Source organism: Neophocaena asiaeorientalis, unplaced genomic scaffold, assembly GCF_003031525.2.
Source record: "Neophocaena asiaeorientalis asiaeorientalis breed wild unplaced genomic scaffold, Neophocaena_asiaeorientalis_V1.1 scaffold515, whole genome shotgun sequence".
In the NCBI taxonomy this organism is placed as follows: Eukaryota; Metazoa; Chordata; class Mammalia; order Artiodactyla; family Phocoenidae; genus Neophocaena; species Neophocaena asiaeorientalis.
Window position 1 is genome coordinate 4,071,229 of NW_020175829.1, and position 22,441 is coordinate 4,093,669.

The 22,441-nt window shown below is 35.6% G+C and overlaps 1 protein-coding gene across 2 annotated transcripts in view; it reads right to left on the reverse strand.

Annotated features, from left to right (window-relative positions):
- WDR41 (WD repeat domain 41) overlaps window positions 1-18,536 on the reverse strand; it is a 44,968-nt gene extending 26,432 nt beyond the window's left edge. For both annotated transcript variants that reach the window (XM_024732785.1, XM_024732786.1), the window contains exons 1-5: window positions 18,207-18,536; window positions 15,674-15,789; window positions 4,908-4,956; window positions 3,536-3,667; window positions 516-578 (exon numbers count right to left, since the gene is read on the reverse strand). In XM_024732785.1, the coding sequence (XP_024588553.1) occupies window positions 516-578; window positions 3,536-3,667; window positions 4,908-4,956; window positions 15,674-15,789; window positions 18,207-18,257 (411 nt within the window). In that variant the 5' untranslated portion in view covers window positions 18,258-18,536. The remainder of the gene's footprint in view (window positions 1-515; window positions 579-3,535; window positions 3,668-4,907; window positions 4,957-15,673; window positions 15,790-18,206) is intronic.
- Window positions 18,537-22,441: the final 3,905 nt, after the last annotated feature.

A 22,441-nucleotide genomic window follows, 5' to 3' on the forward strand; every position in this document is an offset into this window, starting at 1 on the left:
TCTGATTAATATTTGTTTATAAAATGAATGAACCTAACAGTAGCAGCCAATTAGCCACAAAAGATTTTGTTCTGGAACTAAGTAATTGCTATATCTTACCCTTATCATTTTATAGAAGATAGATGGTGAGGGACAAATAACTCCATGTTTTAGTTCAAAGCTAAAACAAACAAACAAAAAAGAGACTAGATATTGCTGTAGTCACTTTGAAAGTAATCTCTTCCTAGAATTACCTACTAAAAACATACTAGGTACTACTACCTTTATCCTTATCTTACTATAGAGATTCACCTCTTGCTCTAACTTAAAATTCAAAATTCTAGCATTTAATATATATACTCCCCAAAATCTAGTCTTAGAAGAATCAAATGACTGTATATGTGTGGAAGAAATAATTTTTGAAACCTACAAAAGTAATTTCAGCTAAATCATTAAACATTTTTTTCTGAAAGAAAAAGATTATTACCGTAAAGTATCTGATTAAGATTTTACCTTAAAAAAAAAAAAAATTTTACCTTTACAGTAGACTGGAAGCATGACACTTTCTGAACTTGTCTGCCAGTATCACAGTCCCATACCTAAATTTGTTAAGAAATAATTTCTCAGCAGAATTTTTAAACCTTAATTATAATTTTTGTAATAAATAAATCACAAATATTACACATTTACATAGAAAATATATAAAGCATGAAATATTTCATGTTTACACTACCACAAAAATCAATTCATCAACTTAGCATAGCAGACTTATAATGTAAAATAAGTCTGAGGTAAATTTTACTATCAAACCATTTGAAAATACCAACAGAATGAATGGTCTGAATACTGAATGTTTACAGGCATTAAATATTGCAACTATATAAAATTTAAGTTTTATTCTCCAAAACAGTCTACCGTAATCTAATAAACATTGAACATAAAATATTTATACTAAAAACTATCACATCCATTAATTAACATTTACTGAAAGCTCCTTCAATGTGCCTGGCATCATTTACTACTGTTATCTTGATTGAAAGAAGACAGTAACAGTGTATTCCTATTAACTATATACATATTTAAAATAATTACAGGACCTCTCATAAAATGTCCAAGGTTAGTTTGACCTAAGGAGCATAATGATTTTCAAATTTTTCATACCATTTCCTATGGTAAGATATACATTTTATATCATATCTGAGAACACGTTTACATACAAATAAATATGTACATATATATGGACTCTTAAGACCATCACTTGACAAAGAAATAAAGTCTACCCTCAGCATTTAATTAATGAAGTTAGTTAACAGCAAAGACCCCAGCAGGGTAAATTTAGAATTCATATGAATAAAAGAAACGGCCAACAAAACAACCTGAAATTATTTTTAACAAAAATACATCATTCAGCAAAGGAAATAATGCTATACTATCATTTACAGTTAAAAGTTTATACTGATATTGTCCCAGCTACTCACGTCTGTACTGTAATAGTAATTTTAATAATTGGCTCTAAATAGTATCATAGTACCTTAGGAACAGTCTAATAAAAAGTATTTGATATTCTATTTTTGCAGAGATTATACTGATGCTGAAAACAAACCCAAAAAAGAGACTTTAGTCCATAAAATAACACTTGCCTCAACAGAGCAACAGTAGTAAAGCTCCTCTGACCTAAACATATGAGTGCATATTATGCCCCTGTTTATGCAATATTGTAATCACCATAAAATATCATTTATCTCCACTTAAACCTTTTCTTCAAATTCTTTCACCTATTGGCAATCTGTCTAGAAATCACTTCAGCTGATGAGCTCATTTAAAGTGTGTCATAAACTATGTCTTGGTTCTACAGAAGCCTAAGAAACACCTATACCTTTGGACTTACTCCAAAACTTACTTCAGTAATGCTTGAAGCTATTTAAATAGAATTCTCAGATAAGCATAGACTTTTTAAAGCTAATCTATGATACCTTAAAAAAAAAAAGTAATGAAAGATTAGCTATCCATAGCATTTAGCTATGGCTTTCACAGACCCAATTCCACAAACAAATATAAAAGGGCTAAATTTATTTAAGAAAAATTTATTTATTTAAGAAAAATATTTTATGAAAGCAGTATTACATAGTGATTCAGAGCTCTGACTGCAGTCAGTCTGTTGCCTTCTGCCCTATACTGGCTGCATGACCTTGGGCAAGTTACTTAACCTCTCTGTGCCTTTCTTTTCTTATTTATAAATGAAAATAATAGAAATACTTATTATAAGGATTAAATGAGTTAATAAATGTAAAATAGAACAATGCCGGCACATATAAGCAATTTATAACACCTGACTATGGCTACTACATCTTAAATTTTCAACTGAAAGCATGGGGAGGAAAGATCATTTACATTTTTTAATTGTTTGAAAATACTAAATATGGGGTTTCCTGGTGGTGCAGTGGTTAAGAATCCGCCTGCCAATGCAGGGGACACAGGTTCGTGCCCCGGTCCGGGAAGATCCCACATGCCGTGGAGCAACTAAGCCCGTGTGCCACAACTACTGAGCCTGCGCTCTAGAGCCCACGAGCCACAACTGCTGACGCCCACGCACCTAGAGCCCATGCTCCGCAACAAGAGAAGCCACAGCAATGAGAAGTCTGCGCACCGCAACAAAGAGTAGCCCCCGCTCGCCGCAACTAGAGAAAGCCCGCGCGCAGCAACAAAGACCCAATGCAACCAAAAATAAATAATTTTTTTAAAAAAAGGCAAAGGAAACATAAATATTAAAAACAAAGGATCTGCCTGCCAATGTAGGGGACATGGGTTTGATCCCTGGTCTGGGAAAATCTCACATGCCACAGAGCAGCTAAGCCTGTGTGCCACAACTACTGAGCCTGTGTGCTGCAACTACTGAACCCCATGCACCTACAGCCCGTCCTCCACAGCAAGAGAAGCCACCGCAATGAGAAGCCCATGCACCACAACAAAGAGTAGCCCCTGCTCACCACAACTAGAGAAAGCCTGCATGCGGCAACGAAGACCCAACTCAGCCAAAAATAAAAATAAAATAAAATACTACATATATTAAACGCTGAGCAGATGGTAATTCGCTTTTCTGCCAGACTCATATCCTCAAAAAGTTCTTATGGGTTGGGGCCATTAAGTTTCTTTTGCTGTACAATGAACAGAAAAAAAATGTGAATTATTCTCCAGTTCAACTCATCTTTGTTTCTCTAAATTGAAAAGCAATCTGAGATGATAAATATTTTTAAGCCCACATTCTCCCATTTCCTGTTTTATATAATTTGATATAATAGTAACTCTGAGAAAAACAGCTTTAGTTATGAAGTTTCCAACAACAATAAGCCTTAACTTGCAATTTCCAGTCTAATACTTTTCAGACGCCTAATACTTTTCAGACGCCTAATACTTTTAAGTGTCTTATGAAGGCTAGAACAAAATCATTTTTGCTAAAACAGAATGTACAGACAGACCCCAAGAGGATAAAGACTAATAACATATGTACTGGTCCCTTGGATCACCATAGCTATGTCACTTGGTTCTATAAGGATATAATAACTGTTCTGTCAGCAGAGGCTGTCAAGATCAGTTGATTTTTTTCTTCACAAGCTTCCAAAGAAGGAAATGTAATAATAGCTGTTATCTTTTGAGTGTGTCCATTGAGTTCCAAAAGTTTTTCTCCTGTCTGAAATATCAATAAAATGTTAATAGTACTTCATGTTTCATAACTTAAATAATCTTAAATGACAACATTAAGAAAAATCACCAGGTAGAAAATATATACATTCCATCTGAAATTACTTAGATTTTATAATTTAACTTTAAACAATCAAATAGTATCTAAACATTAGGTGCTAAGAGAGTAGCTATAACTAATTTTAATTATTTTCTAATAGAAAATACTAATTTTTAGCAGATTGTTATAGAAAGTTTAAAGGAGTATTCTTTCCATATGGTTTTAAGATTATAACTGTAAATTAAGCATAAAAATATCAGTAACTTAATCAGCAGGAAAAAAATAAGGAGTCTTCATTATGCAAGCATCTGTTATCTAAGTCTTCACAGTTATAACGCTGTGGAAGAAAATAAAAGTCAGCATAACAGTAAAAACAACTGGATATATATATCCAGTAATGTATCAACCACTCGTAAAGTCAGCATGGACTCTACTTCTCTCTAACATCAACAGCTATTCCCATCCATCCAATGTCTTCATCTATCAGTTTCTCACTGATTTCCCAAGTAGTAAACATACAAAAATGCAATGTAAATATACGATAAATTGCAAATCTCTCCAAGGTTGCAGGATTTCATGATGCACGTGATGAACATAATGTTAAAAAAACTGCTTTAATCACAGGCAAAGCCACTGAAAAATGAGGATCTTGACTGAGTCAGACCAGATAACAATCCAAACAAGGGCAAGAAGATAAATGCTTCAAAAGAGAATAATTTGAGAATCCAAAGATAAGAAGAGAAGTCCTAGAGAAATTTGGTAAAGCCTTAAATATTTTTGAAAAAATAAACCTTTTATTATATTACTATTATAGTCAAACATGGTAAGAATGCTATATTATGCTATCAACCGATTCTGACAGAAAAACTGTCTTCCACAAAAGTCAACATCTGATTCATTTTCAGAATCAGTGTATAGTTGCTGATAACTTAAATTTTGTTTAATTAAGATTAAAACTTTTATTTTCATAACCTAGCATTTGTTTATCAGGAAAAAATATTAAATAAAAAAACTCTATTATGGAACACTGGTCCTCATTTTAAATGCATTCATCCTAAGCAGCCCTTTCGAGCATTAACTAGTCTCAACCTACTGATATGCAGGTGTATCTCCAGATAATGTTTATGAATGCATACTCAACTATACAGTCATGTCTTTATTACACAATCCACATAGCAACAATACACACCTGGGCATTCCACACAACTACAATTCCATCATCACCAGCAGATGCAAATCTGGTTAGAGAAAAAAGGTCAAGAAAAAAAAAATCACTGATGACATTTAAGTGCTAAGATTACAAAGATACCATCAGACCTTATTAATGGTATTTTGACTTACTAATATCAATACAGATTAAGTTCTTTAAGCTAATTTAACAAATATTTACAGAATACCTTCTAAGTTTTGTGCCAGGTACTGAGAATCCAAAGATAAGTAAGACCATTCAGAAAGTTAAAATGAATAAACTGCTAGACTAAGAATAAGGGAGATCAATGATCTTTAAAGTTCTTCCTTGCTTTAAAATCATGATTAAACCCTGACTTAAGTGACATGAAACCAAGCTGAGGAAAAGCTACAGTGACAGGAAATGATATTCTAGGAGTAGAACAAAGGAATCATGTCCTTAGATTCCTTACTTTCTAGGTAAAGATATTTAGATATTTTAACTCTACTATTTAAAGCCAGTTTCTCTCCTTTGCTCCCCTCAGCTCTGTGGTCTTTCCACATAAGTACTGTGTTCTTTGGTTTGGAAGGTTTGGTTTTTGTTTTGTTTTGTTTTTTTCAGCGAAAATTCTTGAAAAGAGGTAAAGGTAAGTTTGCTTCATGGCAAGAAAAAAGAGCTGTGATGAACTAAATTATAGCTTCTCTCTCCTCTTTACCACCCATTCACTACATGTCAAGGAACAATCATCTATATTTTGTAGAGTAGAAGATAACCATGACACAAACACTATCAAGAAAAATCACTTGTACAGGATTATTCATCCATAGTGCCTGCATTATAATAAAATCAAACACTACTCTCAAGCAGTGTCCCAACACAGTGGTGTACAGCAATCACATTGGAAGCATGTCAAGTAATTTGTTATTAATAATGTAGTACACAAGTTTGTAAATGATTTTTTTTTCATTGGAGTATATAGTTGCTTTACAATGTTTATTAGTTTCTGCAGTACAGCAAAGTGAATCAGTTAAACATATATCCACTCTTCTTTACATTCCCTTCCCATTTAGGTCACTGCAGAGCTGTAAATCATTCTTTAAGGAATCAAAATCAATTCAGTTGTTCCCATAATATCACTTTCATTCACTTGAATTCAAGGTTTGCTTTTGTGAATAGGAGAGAAAGAAGTGGTATTGTAGAGAGCCAGCTATGAACTGCATGCAGTTATGGTTAACAACCACTAATAAATGGTACTCTGTTAGCAGCTATGGCATTTAGAAAACGTGTTACTTCCTTGCAAGACTGTTAGTGTGTTTTCACAAAAATCTGGGCATGCCTTGAACAGCTTCATTAAAGTAATCATTGTTAAGCCTTATGTGTGTCATTAGGAGAAAAGCAGAGAAGTGATACATTAGGATACAAGAATTACTTTGTTCCTTAGAGTATGTGTTCTATTGAATTTTACCCTATAGATATCCATATAATCTCACTACTTCAGTCATGTAACACTTTCCTTAACACTCCAAACTGAGCTTCAAGTTCAAATTTCTCATGCTCAGTTTCAAAGCCTCACACATAGCTATTGTCTTCACTGGCTCTGACAATTCCCATACCCAGCACTTGTTTCAAAATCCTTTGCTTACATTTTCTACTGCATGAGCTAAGAGATTATCCAGGAGATGGGAAACTGGCCTAATACAGTCTGACAAAGTCCGTTAGTAATTTTTTAATAAAGAGCTACGTATCTTTTTAACAGAAAGGACCTTTAAAATGTCTTAGTTAACTAGACAGAAATCATATAAAGAATTATTTTAAAATCCATACCTAACATTTATTTTATTTTCAAAATGAAATATAAAAGATATAGAGACTAAAAAGAAAACAATCATTTTATATTTTAAAATGTAATTTCTTATGCTTAATTACATAGATTTTCTGAATCAAAACACTCAACAATGCCTTGAGTATCAAAAATAGTCACTGGATGTAAATCTTTAATAGCTTATGTTTCTAGGCCTATTGATTTCTTTTTATTTGTATCATGATGGTGGGCAGGGCAGAACTCAAGGTCTTAAGATTTCTTTGGTATAAAACATCAATTTCTATTGATTCTTGAAACTCTTATAATTGCTTTTCTCCCTTTTAGAAGAGTGCAGGTTTAAAATACATACTTTTTTCTAACCCTGATTGTTAACTTCTCATTATTGTTTTATCATGTCTGAATCTCATGACTTCACAATGAGAGATGACTGAACGGTTGAGAGTTTAGAAATGAGATACAGAGCATTTCACCTCAAACTTTAATTCAATCAGTGGTGAACAGAAGTTAAATCTAAACAATGCTCAATAGTAATGCATGAAATCACAGCCCTTTTTGTTTTTAATTGTTCAGAGGTCAATTACCCAGTGTGTATATTATTCAAGCTTTTCAATTCTCATATATTCTATTGTTTGGGTTTTTTTTTTTTTTTGCCATTCCAGTATTTCTTATTACCTGCTCTAAAGAGGAAACATGAAGCTTTAAAATGTAAACCAGTATGACTTTGCTACATATTAGTACCAATCATAAACTAACTAATAAAAGGATGGGAGATCATTTGCAAATTATCCATTCTCCTAGGATGAATAACTGAAAACTAGCAGCACTATATCAGTTTATCTTAATCAGTTTATCCTCATCAGTCAAGCACACACTCCAACCATCTCCAAATTTTCAGAAATGAAAATTCAACTGAAGAATCCCTAACAGTAAGATATACTGTAATTGATTAAAAGAAGTAATGAACCATAAAAAAGAAGGAATTAAGATTATCAATAAGGTTTAATCTAGTCAATGGAAGGAAGAATAGTGGCTATACTGTCATATAATAATATACAAAAAAACCTTTTAAACACTCTAAATTAATAGAATCCAAAGATTCAAATCTAAAGATAAGATTTTAAGAGAAATCCTTCTTTACTGATTAACACAAAATGTAGTGAGATTTCATGTCATGTGTCAGGGAACTGCCAAGATCAATTACATGTTGTTCTTGCTTCAAGATCTTAAAACTTAGTGATTGTTTAGAAATGTACTATATTTCATCAAATATAAGACATACTATTATTTTATGTACTATTAAGGAAAAAATGATGTCAATTATTAATGAAAGACACCATCAATTACATGATGTATCCAAATTTTAAAGATGTTACAATAGGAAAATATGCTTTTTATAATCAATGAAATTTAGTAATTGTCGTATTTATTGATCTTCCTAATATGGCACTTTCTAGTCCAACAAATTTCTGATTGTGTCTAGCAGGTTTAAAGGACTAAAGAAATGTTTTTTCAGTAAATAAATGAATAAGCAAACACTTAAGTGTTAAAAGGGCTCTGTAGGGCTTCCCTGCTGGCACAGTGGCTGAGAGTCCACCTGCCGATGCACGGGACGCGGGTTTGTGCCCCGGTCTGGGAAGATCCCACATGCGGCGGAGCGGCTAGGCCCGTGAGCCATGGCCACTGAGCCTGCGCATAATAGTATTAATGTAACCTCACTTTCCCCTTTAATCATGACTAATACACCAACATACTGTCAAAACAAAACTAGAAATTCAAAATATGTAAAGCCCAGAATCTCACCACATACAAAAATAAATTCCTTTTATTTTTTCATTTTCCTGTCTCATTCTTTTTTTATATAAATTTATTTTATTTTATTTATTTTTGGCTGTGTTGGGTCTCTGTTGCTGTGCACAGGCTTTCTCTAGTTGCGGTGAGCGGGGGCCACTCTTCGTTACGGTGCATGGGCTTCTCATTGCGGTGGCTTCTCTTGTTGCGCAGCACGGGCTCTGGGCATGTGGGCTTCAGCAGTTGCAGCATGCAGGCTCAGTAGTTGTGGCTTGCGGGCTCTAGAGTGCAGGCTCAGTAGTTGTGGCGCACGGGCTTACTTGCTCCATGGCATGTGGGATCTTCCCAGACCAGGGCTCGAACCCATGTCCCCTGCATTGGCAGGTGGATTCTTAATCACTGCGCCACCAGGGAAGCCCCTCCTATCCCACTCTTATGCATAACCTTCAAGTTTTCTCAACTTGAAACCAACTCTTTAAAAATACTCATTGAGACTGTACATTTAATTTAGTTACATTTAATTAAATGACTAAGCAAAAACTATACACATGAAAAAAGTTTAAAAACATGAAGTGTGATTTAATGAAGACCTATAGCAGAGCTTCTAGAATGTTCCATCCTCTCTTCCTCTCATTATGACAATTAATTGTGAGAGTCAATGATCCACTCATTCAAGAAATATTAAGCATTAACTATATATTAAGCATTAACTTTATATATCTATATGCTTGATCCTGAGGGTAAAGATCAATGAGATAGTTCTTGCCCTTGAAAAGCTCACAGTCTACATTACTATGCAATGCTACAGGGTCCAAATTATGAATCCATTGAGAATTCTCAGTTATACTCATTTCAATTTATAGAAATCATTTCCTTTAAACACCTTCCTTTGGACAGCTCAGAGAAAGCACTCTCATTCTTGCCAACTGTGGGCTTAAAGTACAGCAAAGGTTCACAAAGATTTGTATAAAATAAAATATTTCTACATGTAATTCCTATGTCCATTACCTACATGCTTATTTAATAGTCCTTATTCAAAAGAATTTATTTCAATTAAGTCAAAGGTGCTACAGATTCAAACATAACCTTAACATAAAAAAGATAATCCATAAGCCTGAAAATAAATAAACTTTCCTGTATTCAATATTTACATAACCATAAAGCACTGGAAAAATAATAGAGTATTATTATGGCAATACAGAAGTCCCTGTGGTTAACTAACTTCCCACCAAATCGACAAGTACTTTCTAATCATGATGCAACTAAAACAGTATACAGTTTTTACAATGTAGTAAAGTTGAAAAACTTCTACTAGAGGAAGTTCCTTGGCCTCTCTCTGTCCCACTGATGTAATAAATGAGTTTAAGAGAATGAATTGAGTATGCTCAGTTCAGACCCTTCTGGGTTTTCTCTGAGATTTGTCTGTTCATAAAGAGGCAACATTCTGGTCTGCTCTTATTTTTGAGGTAAACTTATATCCGAGTGGGAGGTTTGCAGATGTCCAGCAGTACCCGTGATTCAGTGAAGTCTACGTAACTCAGGGTGAAAATCAGGAAACCCACTGTGGTTGTATATCAAAGCTACAACCTTTAGTCCAGCTTTTTGCTAGTTATTACTTTATTAAGCTGATGGGTTCATGTCCATCTGTGTGATTCCTGCATCTAATAATACATCAAAGCTACATCCTTTAATCCAGCTTTTTGCTAGTTATTACTTTATTAAGCTGATGGGTTCATGTCCATCTGTGTGATTCCTGCATCTAATAGTATCTAAGAAAAAATTTTATTTTATACTGAAACAAAAATACCTTTTAAATTGGTGTTTTTTTCCTCTATATCAAATATGTATCATTTTTAAACTTTTCATTATGAAGAATTTACGTATATATAAAAGTGAAAACAGTATAAAAAAATCTCCAGGTAACATGTCTTCAATAATTATCAACTCATGACCAATACTGTTTCATCTGTACCACAGCCAATCCCCCCTTTGCAGATTATTCTGAAGCAAATCCCAGTCACTGTATTTCATTTCATCAATAAATATTTCAATATACATTTACATCCCAACTAAAGTTAACATTTAACTTCTTAATGTCACCACAGTGTAATCAAATTTCCCTGTCTCACAATGTTTTTTAAGTGTATTAGAAGCAGGATCTAAATAAGGTTCATACACTGCAACTGATCTCTAAAGTCTCTCTTATTCTATTGATTTTTTCTTCATGTATGTTTTTCCTTGCAATTAAACATTTGTCTTACAGAGTTCTCACAGTCTGGATTTTGCTAGCTACCTTCTTGTGTTGTCATTTGATATGCACCTCTGTCCCCTGTGTTTCTAGTAAATTGAGAGATCTAAAGACTTAATCATATTTGAATTTGACTTTTTGGTAAGACCACTTCATAAGCAGTTTATGTACCCCCACAGGAAATACAATTTCCAGCAATCTTTTTGTGTGTGTGTGATGTTAACAGCTATCAATAACCATTGCCTAAATTTGTTATTAGAGGTTGCGAAATTATAATATTCCAATTCCATGATTCTTCCTAACTTGAATTCTTCTATAAAGAAAATGTCCTCTCATCCAACATTACTGATCTCAAGATAGAGTTTGTACAGAAAGGCAATATAGATCTTGACTTGCAGATACCCCTTCAAGAGAGGACTTGCTGCCCAGCTATGAGGAATATGGTTATCTGCCTCCAGCTGTTGACTTCAGGGTCCATTTCAGCTTTCAAGTTGAAGTCAAACTATCTCAGTTGGCCCCCAGCCCCTGGGATATAAGCAAGTTGGTGGAAGCCAGGGCACGTTCTTGGATGGCCCTCAGCCAATGTCTAAGCATTGCAGGCTAAACACTCCTAGTTATTTCCCTAATGCAGGACTCATCTAAAGAGCATTCTTTCCTCCAGAGCTCCACATTGGGCTTACAGAGACTTTGTCAAATCTGCATCACAGTTTGAGACAGCTCCCCTTGTCCAATCCTGCTTCTTCCCTTTTCCCTTCAATGGTATTTCTCTCTAATAAACCTTTTGCATGCTTAATTCCATTTTACTGTCTACTTCCCAGGGAAACCAGGTATTAGGAGGATCTAAATGATCTTGATTACTGATTTCTATTCTCTAAGTGTTAGTGAAAAAGATATTCTTAGCTTTAGAACATTGTCTTAAAGATGTAACATACTGTTTGCTGTTAGTGAATTATCAAACTGTACTGAGTTTGTCTAGATTCTTGTGAATGTACAGCTTCACCAGTCAACCTAAGGTACATTTTTTTCTTCAGTCTGGCATTTCATGGGTCATCTGATTCTTTTCCAGTCATGATCACCATCCTACATAACCTTGTCTGTTTCCTGGAGGAGCAAGGGATGGTCAAATGAGCAACAGAGAAAACTATTCTTAAAATGTGTTATGAACTCAGTTTAGTTTAATGTGTCAAATGCTAAAGTATTACATGCAATTTTAGCACAGTCCACTTTTTGGATGACTCTTGCTGAGGCTTAGCCTTCTTTAGTGATCTCCCAATCAATATGACCCTCACTTTATGTTCAAAAAATACTAAAGAAGATAAGAAAAGGCTGCTGTCTGTTAAGATTATACAGGATTTATTTGGTATCTTCAAAAACCAACCTGAGAAAATTTTCCACTCACTGATTTTAGCTGAGCCACTGAGAAAACAAGAAAATCCTTCTGCAAAATTCTCAATAAAATGATATTATCTAAAGACCTGAAGCGTGAAACCTGGATTACAACAGCTGACCAAAAACCCAGAATGTGATGTCTATAAAAACTAAATAAAAACATAAAAAGTATAACAATATTTATTTAAAAACTAGAAAGATATTTCTATAATTTGACAATGCATATATAATATACATATGTAACAGTAAAAAGATATCTGAATTATCTAAACTATTAAATCAAGAGTGAAAACACTGAGCTCTACTATTTATAATAGTTACATCATTTGTATATTTTTAAATGTATTTCTTACCAATAATGACTCTTTCAGTTTTGTTTTGTTTTTCTAGTACACTACAGAATTAAATCTTTTAAAACAAAACCAATTGAAAGTTCTTCAGGTCTGCAACTGAGTAAAAAACTTCATACCTAATTGTATGTAACCTTTGACAAAGTCATGACTTGAGTACAAAGAATTAAATGTGGTTCAGGTAGTAATATGTTCACTTGACAGCAAAAGCCAAAAAGTAGGCTTTTTTAAAAAATCTATTCTAGACATTTAGATTCACTGTGGTATACAGCAAACATGGCCACCAATCTCCCTATTTCCACCACCACTTGCAGTAGGATTTAGTTGCTTCTCCCATCAAGAGGTAGAGTTTATTTATCAACTTACTGAATTCACTCCAGCTCCTGACTTGCTTTAGCTCATGAGACAACATCAAACATGATGAAAACAGACTTGAAAAGAGTTTTACACCGGGGCTTGCCCTTTTGCTGGTATTTGAACTCCATCCCTATGGGAACTAGCACTTGAGCAACCACAAGGAGAGAGACGCCAGTCATCCCAGCTGAGACCACTGTAAACCTGCCAACCCCATCTACCTGGTGACCACAAAAGCATAAGTGAACCTAACCAAGATCCGCTGATCCCAGGAGAGACAAAAGAACCCACCCAGCTGAGCCTAACCCAAATGCCATCCCACAGAATAGTGAAATAAGTAAATAGTGTTTGTTTTAAACTAATAAATTTGGGCTGATATTTGACAAGGACAACAGATTACCGATATACTCACCTACAGCTTTTTACTGTTTACGTAACATTTACTGTATCATTGAATAACTGCAGTACACACAAGCACTACTTTGGGAAAAGGTAATCAAATATCAGTACCTGTACAATGATCATTACTCTACAAGACGGCCTTTTCTGCACATTCTTCTAACTATGTAGTAAGAATAATCAAGAAGACATTTTAAAGGACAGATAGCAATCAACATGGAATCTTAACAGTTAATCTATTAAAAAAAAATTTAAAGACCACATCCTGAAAGTATACTGTATATTTTGTATTTAGCTTTCTTAGACAAAACTATTTGAGGACTCCTTAAAGCCCCAATATTAGGGATTATGGTCTAAGAAATCATTTTGGTTTTTTTTTTTAACTTACGTAGCATCTTACAACGGTAAAAGACGGTAGAAGAAAACTTTAGTTGTCCAAATGTCCTATCTTTCCAAAAATGTTTAGTTTCAAAGATGACTGACTAAATAAATAAGTAAATGTCTCTTAGGACATAGCAATAGTAAGTATTACCAAAAAGGCTGAAGATTATTATACTATGGCTGACATGCTATAATTTGGTTGGCTCACATCACAACATGAAAATTGTGTCAATAGGCTAGTAATACCAAAAAAGGCAAATCCTTTCAAGCAAAAGTTGAGGAGCATATTTTCATAATAATTTGGCTGGACTTGTCCCTGATTTCTAAAAGAGAGCTGGGCCCCTCAGAGCTCACCTGAGTTTATGCTAATGAGATGACTCATGGTGGACCCCTAGACAATTTAAGGATGGGGACTGGCCATGTGGGGAATATGAACCATGCAATTAGAGGGTTGGGGCTTTGAGCCATGGGGTATCATCCTGACCTCCCAACCTGGGGGAGCAAGGAGGGGATGGCAGGGAGAGAAGGGCTGGAAATTGAGTTCAATCATGAGGCAAATAAGTGAAACAATCATTCCCATGTAATGAAACCCCAATAAAAACTCTTGACACCCAGAGCTTGAGTGAGCTTCCTCACTGGTGATATGCATTGATGTGCTGAAAGGGTGATGTGTCCTGAGGACACAGAAGCCTTACATTTGGGACCCTCCTAGACCTTGCCCTATGCATCTCTAGATTTGGCTAATCCCGATCATATCCTTTATAATAAAACTGTAATCATAAGTATAGTGCTTTCCTGAATTCTGTTAGTCATTCTAGAGGATTATCAAACCTGAGGGGGTAGTAGGAATTTGTAGTTAATTGGTCAGAAGTGCAGGTGGCCTGGGAACCCTGGAGATTGCAGCTGTGACTGAGGTGAAGGAACTGTTGTACACAACTGTGCCCTTAACCTTTAAAATTCAACCTAACTCCAGGTAGTGCCAGAATTGCACTGCACATGGGAAAAGCAACGAAATACCAAAAACATAAAAAGAGCAAAGAGAAGACAAGGTTAAAAAACATCAGCAGTGATAGTGAGAATTAGAAATAATCACAGTAGTAGTCACCCATTGAGTCAAAAATGGAAGGAAAAGAAGACAGTATCAAAGGCAAAAGAGAAAATTAAGAGATGATAGGGGAATAACTGATAAGGACAAGAGAAGTGGAGTTAGAGAGTTAGGATGGCATGCAACATGTACACTTAATAGTTGAGGGAATCATTCATTCATTTAACAACTATTAATAACCTGCTACATGTAAGGCACTGTACCAGGTACTAAAGATACTGTGGTGAATAAAAAAAAAACATGGCCCTCACTCTCATCTAGAGAGGAAGATAAATATTATACAGTTACACAATTAATTGTGTAATTGTTATTAAGGCTACAAAGGATAACTGTATAGTTGAACAAAGTCTTAATAAAACAGATATACAGATCAATAATAAGCTAAATCTACAGTTCTAAGACCTACACACCTTCATCTCTATTTGCAATTATATTAAACACAACATTATACATGTTAGCAAGGAAGTACAGAATAATGTACATTTTAAAGGGTTTCACAAATAACAAAAAATTCAGATTAAATCCTTACCTTACCTTCCACTAAAAACAGTACATTCCTGGAAGGTACCTGATATTTAAACATTTCCCATATTGGTTCTCAAATTTAGCTTCACCTTAACATACAGTTAAAACTCCCATCAACATTTTAAAGTCATACACTTCCTTTAAACTAATGAGAATATTTTGTGAATATTCAAAAAGACAAAAAAAAAAAACTGAAACAAACAAAAATAACCATAAAATCACCAGAAATGATATCCCGACTTTTGGGCAAAAAGACTTCAGACACATATTTCATCAAGAGGCAGAGGTCAATTTCTACTAAATGTTATTAATGATCAGTTTTGAAATTTTTAGAAAAGCTGGATTAATTCTGAAGTTGTTTTTAACATACAATTCCCTAAAATCTCTTTCCAAACAGTAGTCAATTGGAAAACTACAGTTTCTTACCTGTAATCATCTAACTGTACCAGAAACCGTACAATATCATGATGAGCTTTCAGTACAAGCAGTTCAGTGTAGGGGTTCTGGGTTTGTTCTTCACCTATTGTCTGTAAAGGAGATTGCTTGTAATGGGGAGGAAAAAAAGAGAGAAAAAAAGAGATAAAATGATTTATGATAAAAGACCACATTCAAATAAAACACATGGTATGCATCTAAGGACACAAGGTTTAAAAAACTGTAAGATATTATGTTCTAATACTATATATTATTTCCCCTAATATCAAGTAACTGCCAATTTAACATAAAACATTTCTCTTACCACAAATCCACATCATAAATTTTAAATTTTGAACTCAAAATAAATTTTTAAAGGGTGTATTTTGTTTCATGGAAATTACACCTCAATAAACCTGACCTAAAAAATCAATGGGCCAGGGGCTTCCCTGGCGGTGCAGTGGTTGAGAGTCCGCCTGCCGATGCAGGGGACACGGGTTCGTGCCCCGGTCTGGGAGGACCCCACATGCTGCAGAGCGGCTGGGCCCGTGAGCCATGGCTGCTGAGCCTGTGCATCCAGAGCCTGTGTTCCGCGACAGGAGAGGCCACAACAGTGAGAGGTCCGCATACCACAAAAAAAAAAAAAAAAAAAAAAAAAAAAAAAAAAATCAATGGGCCAAACCAACACAATATTTTAGGATGGGTGTTTGCCAATTAAAACTTGGCAGAAACAAAACTGAAGGTCAAAGGGGTAAAATATAGACTAAAACAGTGCCTACCCCATTACAGGCACTCAACACATGTTTACTGAATAAATAAAGAAAGAAATGAAATAATTCAGTCAATGAATTCAATAAATTCAACTTCAGACAATAGCATTGATAAAGATAACTGGTAACATTTACAGAGTATTAAGCTCAGTCCTAAACCTACACACCTTCATCCCTATTTGCAAACATATGGGTGGCAGTCCATATGCCACACACTGTGTAAAGTACATATGGCTTATAACTCACCCAATAATTCTGTAAGGTAGATCTTATCAACCCCATTTCTATAGTCAAACCCAGTACTATTTCATGATAAAAACCTGTGTTCTTAACCTCTGAACTGCAGTTTCTCAAACTTGACACTACTGACATTTTGGACTAGGTAATTCTTTTGTTGAGAGCTTTCCTGTGCATTGAAGGATGCTCAACATCATCCCTGGCTTCTACACACTAGATGCCAATAGAAATCCAACCTCTCCCCCCACCCCCAAATCGTGACAATCAAAAATATCTCTAGACATTGCCAAATGTCCTCTAAGGGGCAAAATCCTCCCAGCAGACAAACACTGCTTAAACTAGAAGCCTGGATACAAAGTTCTTGCAAAATTAGGGGAAAATCTTTGGTTCTGATAATGTACAGATTCACAGCAGTTCTAAAACTGAAGTACTTTTACATGAAGAAATGTACAATTTAACACGCATGAATTTTTTTTTAATTCACCTTCAAAGCAGTAATTTTTTATTTATCCCATCTCCCTTCTAGCAGTGGTTCTGATGAGAAAAGTAAAGGCAAGAAATCTGAAAACTGTATACCACTTCCCCCAAATGAAAGCTTGCCAAGCACGGCAGAATTAAACAAATTCTACAACGTATCAAATAATCGGGTTAATACATAATTGTCATATATATCACAAATGGACTAATCACTTTCCCACAATTCTTTCATAATCTTTAGAATTCAAGCCTATCTGAAATAAGCCTAATTTTAAATAAGAAATACTTCTTAAAAATTAGACAATAAGCCTCAACTGCAAAAATATGAGGAAGTTAAAACGGAGAAATAACGTTGCTTACAACCACCCAAGTTTTTTTTTTAACAATCAAAACAACTATTTTCTATTAAAAATAAAAGGGAATTCAAAACAATTCTATTCTTCAGTGGCATATGAAATAAATTCCAGACCTCGACACTTTTCAGGTTCCAAAATTATTTTATTCGCAACATTTCAAATGTAAATCTCATTAGTCTGGTCAGTTATTCAGGCCCATGAAGAAAGTGTGACTATGGAACCCAAAATAGCAGCTAGAACATAATTTTTTTTACTTTTAAGCAAATTATTTTTTAAAATACTTATATCTTTTTTGGTTTTATATAAATAATCAAATTAATTTCATATTCCATGAGCAAGCATCAGTTGATGTTGGGAAGCGACACCATATCAAACAAACCAGAAGTGTAAATCTGCAGTCACCGTTTCTTAGCCTCTACCAAACCGGATACTTTTTCTGTTGAAATGAGACTGGTTTACGTGGGGAGACCAGTTAAGGGTCCTTGAGCCTGTTGCTGAACTACGTCAGTTTCAGTTTCCACACCTAGTGGAACATGGATTTACCTCTCAGGGAAAGAGCCCCCGAAATCCGACCCCGCCCTCGCAACCCGCAGGCCCCGCCTCCGCCGGGTCTTCCTCATCCCGTCAGGAGGCCGGCTCACACAAGCCGCAGCTACGGCAAGCTAAGCCTCTGCGGTGGCAGGCAGGGTCCACCCCGGGGTTTACCTCGGCCAGTCCCTGAGGTTCTCGGCCTCCCCCGATCAGCCATCGCAACATCCGGGCACCGACGGCGTTTCGCGGGCCTAGGCCCCAGTCAGCCCGCACTCCGCGCCAGGCTCAGCCTTTCTCCTACCTCTCTGGTAGCAGCTCAATGGAGGCGCTAATACCTGCCTTCTCAGATTTGCCCAAAATACGAAGTACGAAGCAGAGCGCAACGAAGAGGGAAGACTTTTGTCCCCAAAGAACTGCCGTACCCACCCGCAAGAGGTTTGGTTAAGGGGAGCCGCCAGGGAAGCAGCAGCAGCCGAAAGCTAGGGTGTCCGCGGTGGTTCAGAGGCCCGCGAGGCACCGAGTGAGCACGCGCGGGGCGTCGCCTGATTTGCGCACAGAGCCTGGGTAGTTCGAGCGGCCCCTTGTGGACACGCGGAACGCAGCAACTGGAGCCCGTCGTTGCGCAAGTGCTTGCCAAGAATAAATAGCCCCCTCCCTTTTTAGATGGCTTTTGCATCTTTCACTTGGCAAGCCTGGGGACCAGGAAGCCTTTCCATCTCCCGGCGGTTTCCTAAAGAGCTGCCTGGAGAACGTGAACTTTAGTAGGCTTTTTCATCCGGGCTAATCCCAGTGGCACGTGTGTACACCAGAATAAATCTGGCCAGTATTTATTGCGTGCTGTAGTACAGGTACTGTGCTAAGACTTCACATAAATCCTAACAGTAACCCTATACTGCCTATACTCCCTATTTTATAAAGAAACTGACCTCTGAAAGACTGGGTAGTTTGTCTACGGATAACAGCTAGAAAGTGGCTACACACACTGGAACCAAATATCCTAGCTCCAAAATTAGTGCTCTTAACTGTATGCTATACTGTTTCACATAATCTCCCTAAAGAATAGAAGGCACTACACATCCTCTTTTTTTGACTTTTTTTGTTGAAGTATAGTTTATTTACAATGTTTCAGGTGTACAGCAAAGTGATTCAGTTATACATATATATTCCTTCTCAGATTTTTTTCCTTTATACAAGATATTGAACATAGTTACTCAGGTTTTTGTTGTTTATTCAATATTTTATATATAATGGTGTATATCTGTTAATCCAAAACTCCTAATTTATCCCTCCCTCCCCCTTTCCCCTTTGGTAACTGTTAGTTTTCTATGTCTGTGAGTCTATTTCTCTTTTGTAAATAAGTTTGTATCATTTTTTTAGATTCCACATATAAGTGATATATTTGTCTTTCTCTGACTTACTTAGTATGATAATCTCTAGGTCCATCCATGTTGCTGGAAATGGCATTCTTTCATTCTTTTTTATGGCTAAGTATTTCATTGTGTATACATACCATATCTTCTTTATCCACTCATCTGTCCATGGACATTTAGATTGCTTCCATGTTGTGGCTGTTGTAAACAGTGCTGCTATGAACATTGGGGTGCATGTGTTCAAGTGAAGAGTTTTCTCTGGATATATGCCCAGGAGTGGGGTTGCTGGATCATATGGTAGCTCTATTTTTAGTTTTTTAAGGAACCTCCATACTGTATCCATAGTGGCTGCACCAATTTACATTCTCACCAACAGTGTAGGAGGGTTCCCTTTTCTCCCTATCCTCTCCAGCATTTATTATTTGTAGACTTGGATGATGGCCATTCTAACTGCTATGAGGGAATACCTCATTGTAGTTCTGATTTGCATTTCTCTAATCATTAGCAATGTTGAGCATCTTTTCATGTGCCTCTTGGCCATCAGTATGTCTTCTCTATAGAAATGTCTATTTAGGTTTTGATTGGGTTGTTTGAGTTTTGTGATAATGAGCTGTATGAGCTGTTTCTATATTTTGGAAATTAATCCCTTCTCGGTCACATCATTTGCAAATATTTCTCCCATTCCGTAGGTTGCATTTTCATTTTGTTTACAGTTTCCTTTGCTGTACAAAGGCTTTAAGTTTAATTAGGTCTGGTTTATTATTGCTTTTGTTTCCATTACTCTAGGAAACAGATCCCAAAAAATATTGCTATGATTTATGTCAAAGAGTGTTCTGCCTGTGTTTTCCTCTAAGAGTTTTATAGTATCCAGCCTTACATTTAAGTTTGTAATCCATTTTAAATTTTTTTTTTACATGGTGTTAGAGAATGTTCTAATTTCATTCTTTTACATGTAGCTGTCCAGTTTTCCCAGCACCACTTATTGAAGAGACAGTCTTTTCTCCACTTGCCTCCTTTGTTGTAGATTCTTGCTGTAGATTCTTGTTGTAGATTCTTGCCTCCTTTGTTGTAGATTAATTAACCAAAAGTGCATGGGTTTATTTCTGGGCTTTCTACCCTATTCCATTGATCTATGTGTCTATTTTTGTGTCTGTACCATACTGTTCTGATGACTGCAGCTTTGTAGTATAGTCTGAAGTCAGGAAGGGTAATTTCTCCAGCTCCATTCTTCTTTTTTAAGATTGTTTTGGCTATTTGCAGTCTTTTGTGTTCCCATACAAATTTAAAAATTTTTTGTTCCAGTTCTGTGAAAAATGCCATTAGTAATTTGATAGGGATTGCATTCAGTCTGTAGATTGACTTGGAAAGTAGGCTCATTTTAATAATATTCATTCTTCCAATCCAAGAACACGGTATATCTTTCCATCTGTGTGTGCTGTCTTCAAATTCTTTCATCAGCATCTTATAGTTTTCAGAATACAGGTCTTTTGCCTCCTTAGATAGGTTTATTCCTAGGTATTTTATTCTTTATGATGTGATGGTAAATGGGATTATTTCCTTAATTTCTCTTTCTGATAGTTCATTGTTAGTTTATAGAAATGCAACATATTTCTGTATATTAATTTTGTATCAGGCAACTTTACCAAATTCACTGATGAGCTCTCATAGTTTTCTGATGGCATCTTTAGAATTTTCTATGTATAGTATCATGTCCTCTGCAAACAGGCACAGTTTTACTTCTTCCTTTCCCATCTGGACTCCTTTTCTTTCTTTTTCTTCTCTGATTGCTGTGGCTAGGACTTACAAAACTATTTTGACTAAAAGTGGCAAGAGTGGGCATCCTTGTCTTGTTCCTGATCTTAGGGGGAATACTTTTAGCTTTTCACGGTTGAGTATGATGTTAGCTGTGGGCTTGTCATATATGGCCTTTATTATGTTGAGGTATGTTCCCTCTAGGCCCATGTTTAGGAGAATTTTTATCATAAATGGATGTTGAATTTTATCAAAAGCTTTTTCTGCATCTATTGAGATGATCATATGGCTTTTACTCTATTTGTTAATTTGGCGTATCACATTGATTGACTTGTGGATACTGAAAAATACTTGCATCCCTGGGATAAATACCACTTGATCATGGTGTATGATCGTTTTAATGTGCTGTTGCATTCAGTTTGCTAGCATTTGGTTGAGTATTTTTGTGTCTATTTTCATCACTGATATTAGTAATTTTCTCCTTTTGTGATATCTTTGGTTTTGGTATGAGGGTGATGGTGGCCTCATAGAATGAGTTTGGAAGTGTTCCTTACACTGCAATTTTTTGGAATAGTTTCAAAACCTATTCTTTAAATGTTTGGTAGAATTCACCTGTGAAGCCATCTGGGCCTGGACTTTTCTTTGTTGGGAGTTTACTGAATCAATTTCAGTACTGAATGGTTCTGTTCATATTTTCTATTTCTTCCTGGTTCAGTCCAGGGAGATTGTACCTTTCTAAGAACGTGTCCATTTCTTCTACATTGTCCATTTTATTGTTGTATAAATTGGTGCTCATAGTAGTCCCCTATGATGCTTTGTATTTCTGTGGTGTTGGTTATAACCTCTTATTCATTTTTTTATTTTATTGAGGTATAGTTGATTTACAATGTTGTGGTAATTTTTACTGTACACCAGAGTGATTCAGTTTTATATACACACACACACTTTTTCATATTCTTTTCCATTATGGTTTATCACAGGATATTGAATATAGTTCCCTATGCTATACAGTCAAACCTTGTTGTTTATCCATTCTACACATAATAGTTTGCATCTACTAATCCCAAGCTCCCAATCCATCCCTCCCCAACCCCTCTTCCCCTTGGCAACCACAAGTCTGTTCTCTATATCTGTAAGTCTCTTTCTATTTTGTAGATAAGTTCATTTGTGTCATATTTTAGATTCCACGTGTAAGTGATATCATATGGTATTTGTTTTTCTGACTTACTTCACTTAGTATGATAATCTCTAGGTCCATCCATGTTGCTGCACATGGCATTATCCATT